General features: G+C 39.2%; 1 protein-coding gene across 1 annotated transcript; it reads right to left on the bottom strand.

Moving 5' to 3' along the window:
- Positions 1 to 7,679: 7,679 nt before the first annotated feature.
- On the bottom strand, positions 7,680 to 10,214 carry LOC133717576 (uncharacterized). The gene is made up of 6 exons (XM_062144298.1): positions 9,971 to 10,214; positions 9,808 to 9,861; positions 9,099 to 9,172; positions 8,827 to 8,944; positions 8,225 to 8,283; positions 7,680 to 7,999 (listed from the first exon to the last, which is right to left on the bottom strand). Exons 1-6 carry the CDS (start codon positions 10,076 to 10,078, stop codon positions 7,921 to 7,923), a joined length of 492 nt encoding a protein of 163 aa, XP_062000282.1. The 5' UTR covers positions 10,079 to 10,214; the 3' UTR covers positions 7,680 to 7,920.
- Between the last annotated feature and the right edge of the window lie 426 nt (positions 10,215 to 10,640).

Below are 10,640 nucleotides of genomic sequence, written 5' to 3'. Positions count from 1 at the left end.
CTATTGCGCCGCCACAGCGCACCAAAATGGGCCATCAACGACGATTAGGCATTTATGTTGGATATGATTCTCCAACAATTGTCTGCTACTTAAAACCCTTGACAGGCGATCTCTTTACCGCAAGATTTGCGGATTGTCACTTCGATGAGACAGTCTTCCGGTCGTTAGGGGGAGATAAGAACATGAATGTTCAACAGGAACGACAGGAATTGTCGTGGTCTGTCCCCACTCTGTCTCATCTTGATCCCCGAACCGCACAGTCCGAAATTGAAGTGCGGAGAATTCTCGATCTTCAGAACGTAGCAGAATCGATGCCTGATGCGTTTTCTGATATCGCTAAAGTGACGAGATCACACATACATGCTGCAAACGTGCCTGCAAGGATTGATGTCCCTAAAATTAGAGGACATGACGCCATCTCAAGGTTACCAGAGCATGGCGCCAACGTCCCCACTCACAGTGATGGTGATGTTGTGGCTAGGCCCATGGCTCCTGCCAGGAAGCGCGGGAGGCCTATAGGTTCGATGGATTCTCGCCCAAGAAAGAAAGCGAGTTTGGCACAAAATAATCCATTAATCATCGATGTAAATAATCCATCTCATGAGAATATTCCGGATTATGGTTATGTCCAAGAGACATCATTGGGGGACGCTCCAATGTCAGAACAAACTCCAGAGAATAGAGAGATCTCCATAAATTACACTAGTGTACATGAGATGATGGATAGAAATTCTATGGCAATTGATGATGCATTTGCATATCATGTTGCAAAAGGAATAATAGAATATGATGATATCGAACCTCGCTCTGTCGAAGAATGTCAACGAAGAGCGGATTGGCCTAAATGGAAAGATGCGATCCAGGCTGAATTAGATTCACTAGCAAAGAGACAGGTATTTGGGCCCATAACGCAGACACCCCCAGATGTAAAACCTGTTGGCCATAAATGGGTCTTTGTTAGAAAGCGTAATGAAAAAAATGAGGTGGTTAGATATAAAGCCCGCCTTGTGGCGCAAGGTTTCTCACAACGCCCTGGAATCGACTACGAGGAGACATATTCTCCCGTAATGGACATTATAACGTTCCGCTACCTTGTCAGTTTGGTAGTTTCCGAAAAACTTGACATGCAGCTTATGGATGTGGTTACAGCATATCTCTATGGGGATCTAGATTCAGAGATATATATGAAGGTTCCAGATGGACTTCAATTACCCAAATCAAGTGGCTCTAAACCACGGAGCGCGTTTTCAATAAGATTAAAACGCTCACTATATGGATTAAAACAATCCGGACGGATGTGGTATAACCGTCTAAGTGACTACTTGATTGGGAAGGGATATATTAATAACGAAATATGCCCATGCGTGTTCATTAAAAGAACAAGTTCCGGATTTGCAATCGTAGCAGTTTATGTCGATGACATGAACCTAATTGGAACTCTAGATGAGTTAAAGGAGACTGCTACATATTTGAAATCCGAATTTGAGATGAAAGATCTTGGGAAAACACGGTTTTGTCTCGGTTTAGAACTCGAGCACCGTAGTGATGGGATTTTGATCCATCAGTCTGCATATACTCAGAAAATCCTAAGGCACTTTAATGAAGATAAAGCAAAGCCTGTGAGTACTCCCATGATCGGTCGTAGTCTTGAGCCCGGAAAAGATCCGTTTCGCCCAAGGGATGAGGACGAAGAATCATTAGAGGCCGAAGTGCCTTATTTAAGTGCAATAGGCGCATTATTGTACTTAGCTCAATGCACAAGACCAGATATCTCATTCGCAGTGAACTTGTTAGCTCGACATAGCTCTGCGCCAACACGCCGCCATTGGATTGGCGTAAAGACAATCTTTCGATACCTAAGAGGTACGATTGATATGGGCCTATTTTATCCCTACAGAGAGAAGATGAATGATGGAAGAATGGGATCGGACCCCATTAGGCATGGTGCCACCGTCCAACATGACAACTTGGCCGGCCATATTGCCGCCAACGCCGCCGCCACCACGAAGGGTGGCCGGCCTCACCCTATTCCCCTCCATCAAAACGACAATGATGTTTTGATAGGTTTTGCTGATGCAGGGTACCTCTCTGACCCTCACAAAGGTCGCTCCCAAACGGGTTATGTCTTTACCATGGGAAGCACTGCGATATCTTGGAGGTCTACAAAACAGACCCTTGTTGCTACTTCCTCAAATCATGCAGAGATTATTGCTCTACATGAAGCTGTGCGTGAATGCATATGGCTAAGGTCTGTAATTAGACATATTCAAGGAAGTTGTGGTTTGAAGTCTACCACAGATGAACCTACATGCATTTATGAGGATAATGCAGCTTGTATTGAGCAAATGAAGTTAGGTTTCATCAAGGGCGACAACACCAAGCATATATCGCCTAAGTTCTTTTATAATCAGCAACAACAATCACTTCTAAAGATTGAAGTGAATCAAATCCGATCAGAGGATAATGTAGCGGACTTATTCACTAAGTCGTTACCTAAATCCACATTCGAGAAACATGTGAAGAGCATCAGATTGAGAAAGTTATCCGAACTCTCATGATTATAGCAATCAGAGGGAGATATCGACATCAGGGGGAGTTATGATGTCTACATGTTCGATCTCGAAGAGTAGAGGACGTGTTGTACTCTTTTCTCCTCCTCGAGCGTATTTTTTCCCACAGGGTTTTTTTTCACTCGAGCAAGGTTTTTAACGAGGCAACGGATGAAGCGTCACCACCAAGTTTGAGCGGCACAAGGGGGAGTGTTGAAGGAAAATCAGTTTTATGTGTGCCTTATCAAACTAGGAGTAGCAATAGGAGAGAAAGTTCTAGATTTCCCAATCCTACACGGATTAGTATTCCATGTAACATTAGAACTAGTACTTTGTAATCCCTATATAAAGGGCTCTTATTCTCAATAATATGATTACATTCTCCCTACAATTCTCTCTACATTCTCTCTCGAATCTATTTTACTTAAACAAAAATTTATTTATATTATATCAGGTTAAATGAAGCTAAGTCTGATTGGCAAAAGAATAAGAGGTTAGTTCATATGTCTGATCCATTTAGCTAATTTCATGTTTGTGTGTTACCTCTTTAATTGGCTAGTCATTATGTAAACCTCTCAGTCAAGCTGCTCCGTATGTTTAAAGCAAAGTTGTTGGCCAATCCATCTGTTCAACTTCAACATAAACAGTTTCAGCACCCCAATGACAGAAGGACATTGACTAAACTGAAAACAAGAAATCAAATTAACCAAAAAGATAAAACACATACTACCAAAGAAAAAAAGGAAAGATAAAACACATCCATTCATTTTTTTGTCATCAGGTTATAGTTCTATCAAAAGTTTTTATATATAAAACAAACAACAAGCTAGGGTCAACTTGATAAGCTCATAAGGTGTAAGAAAGTGTGTGGTTCTTTTCTTCTTTTTATCAGTTGTAAGAAAGTGTTAACAAGTCATGGACATCGCGAACATCCAATGGAATGTTGATAGATAGAACTTAGAAGAATGATGACCGTTTATTTGGTTCTGGCCAGCCGGGTCCATTCTAGCTTCCCTCTTCATTGTTTTGCATCTTTGTTGTTGTCTGGTCAAATAGGTGGTTGTATACTACAATGCTATTCAAGACGAAATAACTGATATGTCTTTTTCGAGATTGGTAATCAATCAAAAGTGAATATCATTGGCGGCGATTACCAAAAGGAAAATGCATCCCTGCTGATACCAAATCCGAGACAATCACGCTAGCTAGCTTAACCTGGTATAAATGGAGTAGGCTGCAATGAACCAATGCATTTGTAGACCAAGAGATGGCGTCAGAGTTTCCGTTAGATTGACCGCGTCAAACTCGCATACGACAGGGAAGATGAAACTGTAAAGTATGAATTAACCATAGGGGCTTTTAGGGGAGAAGGGGAGAGGAGGGTGCACCGAGAAGGAGATAAGGTTGGCAGACTAAATAGTGGTATCCATCGTCCTCCATATGCAACGAATGAAGAGGAGTAGAGTGAATGAAGGAGAAGAGGAACAGGATGATCTTTCTGATTCCAAAGAAGAGCCATATGAGAATCGACCCTGCAAAAGGGTAAAGAACGAAAAATGCAAGGAAAAAGAAGGGGTTCGCTGCTGACTTCTCCTTTAAAGTAGTTTTGGCTCAAGATTTGTTATAATTCCAGCCACCTGTAACCCAAAATGGCCAATCCTCATCTCTTTATTCCCAGATGAGTCATGAGATGTCTTGCACAAAAGTAGTTTCTTTGTTGCATATGAGTTCTTTGTTGGTTATAATTTCTACACATCAAAATTCCCTCTGAAGAAAACACCAAACCGCAAACGATTTATCATTGAGGAAGGGGCGTTCTTACGTGACAAAATCAAACTCAATAACACAAATCAAGATTCATCTGCATAACAAGGATGAGATTGAAGGAGTCGGCGGTATTGACCCACAATGATGGTTGTCTGATTACGGGATAGCTTTGCTCTCTCTGCTTCTAATCAGCTGTAAGGGGAAAGATAGATTCGATAAGGGCAGTACCACATATTTGTGAGGCGTGAGAGGCAGATGACTAGCAGGGTATGGAGATATTTTGCTGCGAAATACCATTACGCCCAGCTTGTTTCACCATGACGCCAACACTTTTACAGTTAACGTTCAATTCACGGTCAACCATAATTAAGCAATTCCTGAGGATGTGAAACGGCCACGTCAGTGGGCCCCCCTTGGTCTACAATTTTGTTGGTTCATTGCAGACTCTTCCGGTATAAATAGGATAAATTTGATATTAATCTTAAACTTTGCTTTGGTCTAATTCAACTTCTTTCTTTCTTCATATTTCATGGTATAGAATAGATAACGTCAATAGTTGAATCAAGACACAAATAATGCGTTCTATAGATTCTAATGTTATTATTTTGCCAACTAGATTCTCGACAAAATACTTGGCAATATAATTCGCTTAGTATAAATATATAAATGGTTGTTGTAGGTAGTAGTAGTATCCAGGGCTAGTGGCTCATGGCTGCGGTAGAACAGTATGGTGGAAGCATGGTGGTAGGTTTCTTTTTTTCGTTTTTCTGTTCTGAAGATGGTGGTAGGTTGGTTACTGGAGATTGATGGACTACATATGAGTGGGTTGGTGGCTGAAAGCTGTTATGATGGAGTGTGAAGCTAACCCAATGATTTCTTCCTCTAAATGTCGATTAAGAAATATAAGTATAGAGAATTAAGGTCCCAATCATGAATCATGAGTATGGATATTCAACTATTCTCACCAACCCCCTAATTAACCTACCCAATTGCATCACTTAGGCTTGTATATTTCACTTTGGAACTTAATTTGAAGTTTCCTAGCTACTTGCTTCTAGCTTTAGCTTGGTCAAAAGCAAGTCAAATTTTCCTAGCTACTTCCTAGATAAGTGTTCCTTTTATCATCATTCATCACAAAAAAAAGAAGTGAGAATCTACAAAAGGAGTTATTGGAATTTTGGGATGATACATTGATACCGGAGAATTTTCGCATTGATACATGTGTTGTTAATTAATGATCTACAGATCCTGGTATGGACTTCACATTATCATCACTAACAAATTTTGATGCATAATATATGATATTTTATATGCAACAACTTAAGGAAAGCTCTACCACTAGTTAGATTTGGTAGACTGTGTGCTGGAAAAGAAACTGCTGGCTGGGTTGTTAGGTTACACACTTGGCCCCAAATCCTGGCATAAAATGAAGAGAGACTGAGACAAGAAACATGGCTGACACAAAAGAGGCTACATCACAAACCCTAAACCAATACTATTTCTCAAGCTGGCTTAAACTTGTTGGTTCATTACAAAGTTCTCAGAATCGTAGTAATTAATCAATGAACAAGTATTTTGTCATCCAAAACATGGTAAAAGATCGTAGTCGTGATTGATGTCACGTTCCTACCCAGCTTGGTCCATATCTGATGGCCTAGTTTTGTCAGATTTTCCAAGAAAGAAGAAACATCGCCATTACAGTTGAGGTAGACGATGATATTCAAGAAGGGAAAGCTCCATCAGCTGGAAAATGAGTGTTGGCAGTTAAACACACTCTTGTAGGTGGTTGGTGAGGAGGTAGGTAGCTGCAGTCTGTGGTTAAGGTAGCTGGTTACGTAGCAAGTATCTCACATGCTTTTGCAGTGTTGAGTTCTCATCTACTGTCTAGCTTGTACATCTCAGGCACTAATGTTTCGCGGTTGTGCCCCTCGTGGGGAGAGGCGGCGTGAAACGACGTCGCCTCACATTTCAGTATCTTAGTGGTTTCTGTTTTGTAGGTTGTCAAAACCAGTGAGAAATGGAATAAGGACATCGGGTAAAGAATGTCTTGGTCTTGATGAACTTGGGCCTTCCAATAGAACAGCTTGTTTCTCTTGACTAAAAAATGGAGGGGGGGATTGGTCAAACTCTGATACTAGTTTTAATTCTTCAGTTGTTATTAGTGTAACAATGTAACTAGAAATGCCACCAAAGAAACCAATTTATCTTTTCAATTTTGATTTCCAAAATACTCGTAACAAACAGCATATGTAGTAGTTTCTTTTGTTGGAAACAAAGAAAAATTAGCTCTGTCTGTGTGTGAGTGCGAGCGTGCATCATTCAGCTGGCTTTTGATCAGACGAAATAGATCTGGTTGCTGTTTAAGAGCTACAAGGTCGACGCCCATGTCCTCTCTTAAAAGCTATAATCTTTGTTACATATAGCACTCACTCTAACATATAATACTGAATCAATATGTTTTGCATGCCACAAAAGTAAAGTAAAAGACTTGATTTATCAGAAATAACTGGACTGCATAGTGTACACTATACAGAAGAAAACTGGAGGATGGAGTTGGGGTACAAAGCAACCAAGCAGAATGCGGGAAAAGGTGAAAGGGGAATGGCAATTGTACTCAAAGGTGCGAGTGGCCAGGAAGTAGCAGGAGAACACTTGATATTGAATTACTACGATGAGAAGATGCACCTTCTGGAGATCTACATGCTTCTCTCGCTGTATTCGGATGTTCCCGCATATAACAAACCCGACTTTTTGATTTCCTAGATCGACAAAGCCAAACGGCAATGAAGCCAAACAGTGGAAATTTGTATCAGTCTCCAATAACCTATACAACCGGAACCGGGGATAGAACCACAAATATTTCCGGTCTGAGCTCTCATTATTACCATTATTATTCACTTCTAATCGGCAGATATGTTTGCTAGCAAGTCGAAATGAAAACATGGCCTATTAGATATGTCAATGGTACCATCCTTCAATTCCAGGACTAAAGCCCTGCCTTTTAAGGGAAAAGGCTGTGTGGCACAAGGAAGTCACCTCTGTCCATTTTTCCCTTGTCCGTGACACTTGTCATTCACGCCAAAGCAGAAAATTGGAAAGTTGGGGATTGTTTCATCTTCGTTCTTGCTGGATTTAACAGCTGAATTTCTCCCCCAATTCCCCCAATAACAAAGTTGTTTATACGTTCCAATGGCATCAGAAGTTAGTCGCTTGATTCAAGATCAAAATCTGAATGTCAATGACTCTCCATCGTGGGAAATGGTGATGCTTTCAAAACACAAAGGAAAGGGGGAAGGAAAGTGCATGTTGCTATTGATGAAGGCTTTCAAACCAAAAGAAAAAGAGGATTTGGTAAGCCAAGTGTTATGACAGAGGAACCTAATATTCCTGGTGGTATTGCAGAGATGACTCAAAGATGTCAAAAATCACACATTTTACATGCTGCAATAGCAATCACAAATACAAGAAAACCCTACTCAAACATTCAACTGTTCAGCGATAAAAAAAACTGAACTCAACCAACAACCAACAAGGGTATAGAGATGTAAACCGTATCACAAAATTTCAAGACTATAACACCCTGAACTGTTTTGAATTGCAACAGCTAAAGCTCGGTGTCGCATAAACGAATCATCAATTCTGAAACCATTCTTCGAGCAAAAGGAATATAACTCAGACTGTACCTGAAACAATATTGCAGATCGTATAAGTTGGATGAACAGAAACTGAGACATGTTACAAGGTTGACAACAGAGGCTACTGGAGAATTTTCCCAGATGAGTCGGTGGTTAAGCTAGAAACCACGCCACACAGTACAACTCTAAAATCTTTAGAAGACTTTGTTTGAAAGTTGACACTAACTCTATTAGAGTGAGAAAGGTGAAATGTGAACAGGGGTGGATACTTACCAAATAAGGGCACAGATCTCACATATCATTGCAATTAGTGTCAAAACTTTGCTTTGAATCTGCAAGATGAAAAAGAAAAAGAAAAAAAAATTGTAAGGTGTTCTTTCAGTCCAATAGATGAATATATATGGAAGGAATCAATCATGATGTACAGTGATACAGCGACATGCACAAGTTGAAGACGCGATTCAGGTGAAGACAAGAGAAAGGTAGAGTTATCTGATATCACTATGTTGAACTAATCCTCAATGTCTCAAATTTTTAGCCTCTCGAGAATTATTATGACACTAAAATACATTCTGATGCTTTATGGTCAGGACTTGGGATGCATTACCACTTTATAACTGATCTTTTAAGACAAATGAGACCAAAAAAAGAAAACAAACAAAGATCTATAAAATACTTCATCTTTTTTTATCAATCTTGTAATATTTGTGGGATAATAGGAGATTATAGGTTTAATCTAGAATGTATCTAACAAAAGAATCACCCTCCTGCATTCCACCACAGATTACTGAGAATCCAGACTCAAGTAGTATCCAAAGTTGTAGCTTTAATATAAATTTAACCTTACTATCAAAGAAAAAAGATTTCATACTAACCAAGAGAGCACAGACGAGTGCTAAAACAACACATCCAAGGTAAATAGCTGTTGCATAAATTCGGACTGTGTCAAACATCATTCGCATTTGTTGGGCAGGGCCAAAGAGGAAAGCTGTGCTGGCAAACAGGAATACAGGTTAGCATCTTGATGAACTTCAGTCAAATTGAACCAGAGACACTTGCATAGCAAGCAAGTGTGGAAATAATGCCATCAGTAACTAAATTATGTGGTTCAAGTATATAATGCTGAAAACTCCACTTCTGGACATACCTTCCAACCGCCAACAAATTGCCAAAGGTGAACAAAATGGCAAATTTGATGGGTTTGGCAAAGACAATCATCGACTGCCAAAGAAGCAAAAGTTATAAAGAAATCCTGAAACAAAAGATCATACAAATATCCGTATAAATTCTCTTAACATAAAAGAACTTTTCTTTACCATAAATATGCTACAACTAGGTCACCAGAGCCCAAAGGTAAAGAGAGGGTTCCCCTCAGGCATAATACAAAGTTGAAACAAGCTGAGGGAAGAAGCAGAAAAGACTCAATGAGTATTGAAAAGATAAAACTCTCTGAGACATCAAAGTTTGAAATCACATAATTCCGTGGTCATTCATTCAATACAGCTCTCTACCTACACAGGAAAGCTCATTTGGATAGGAATATAGTTCAAGAGTTCACTACTATTCCTTTCGAAAAAGATTAATCCTTTATTACTTTAACCATGAACTGAAGGTCACCAAGGTGAATGGTATCACATACAACCACATATCAGAAAACTGATGATCCAATTTTGGAAAATTCCATCTTTTTCCAACTGTAGCTCTCCCACTAAAAATGGGAAAGTCCTACTACCTTAATCTTAAACAATTACAAATGCAATAACACATATACAAATCTCAATTCAGTAAAATTCGTAAGAAAGAAAGAAAGGAAAAAAAAAAAAACTAAATCTAGTGAGGTTGAAGAAATCTCATACCAGGAACATACAAACCATCCCAGCCAGCAAACAACCTCCAAACGCATACATTCTCTGATCAAGTCAAAACCCAGAAACCAATTAAGCATCTGAAGCTCAAAACAACAATAATATAGAAAATAAATTGAAAATTGAAACTTTTTTCCTTTGCTATAGAACCAACCTGAGTAGCAGATAGAGAAGAGCACAAGCCTTCAGATTCTTCATCCAAGAAACCCTGTTCACCCTCTTCGTTATCCCCAAGCATAGATTGGTTTAGCTTCCCCCACATTTTTCACAAATCAAACGATCTTCTGTCTCTCTCTTTCTCTGATCTCTGCAATTAGCTTTGATAAATTTTACAGACTTCAGCAAAAAATAAGAAAATATAATGATTTTTTTTTGTTTTTACTTTTTTACAATAAAAATAAATGTAGATTAACATATTGGTAATCAAATGTAGACTAACGCCTTATAAAAATAAATCATATTTTCAATCGTAGAGACGTTTACTAGTTCGTGATTGGTTGCATATAGTCTATCAATGCACTGAGTGAGTACTTATTCATTATAATATATCATACACAACTAAGAATATTCGAATCTATATTTTACAATCGTAGGCTAGTTCAAAATTGAACATAATTAGAGCAAGTTCACCCGTTTACTTGTTGGGTCATTAGGTCCCGGGTCATTAGGTCACTGAGTTACTGGGTCAGACACGGTTTACTGTTTTTTTATGTTTGTTTCCACCCGTTAGGTCTGAATCAGTTCTAAACTGAACTGACCAGTTTGTAGGTCATTAAATAGTGACCCAACAAGTGAACTTGCTCTTAGTTTATCAATGCACCAAG

This window comes from Rosa rugosa, chromosome 6 (assembly GCF_958449725.1).
Source record: "Rosa rugosa chromosome 6, drRosRugo1.1, whole genome shotgun sequence".
NCBI lineage: Eukaryota > Viridiplantae > Streptophyta > Magnoliopsida > Rosales > Rosaceae > Rosa > Rosa rugosa.
This window is presented reverse-complemented; position numbering and strand designations above follow the sequence as displayed.

Excerpts from the sequence above, each read along its gene's own strand:
- LOC133717576 (XM_062144298.1), bottom strand. The coding sequence starts at position 10,078 with ATGTGGGGGAAGCTAAACCAATCTATGCTTGGGGATAACGAAGAGGGT. Across the intron at positions 9,173-9,807 it reads GGATGGTTTGTATGTTCCTG|TCGATGATTGTCTTTGCCAA; the intron begins GTATGAGATTTC and ends CTTCTTTGGCAG. Across the intron at positions 8,284-8,826 it reads CACTCGTCTGTGCTCTCTTG|ATTCAAAGCAAAGTTTTGAC; the intron begins GTTAGTATGAAA and ends TTCATCTTGCAG.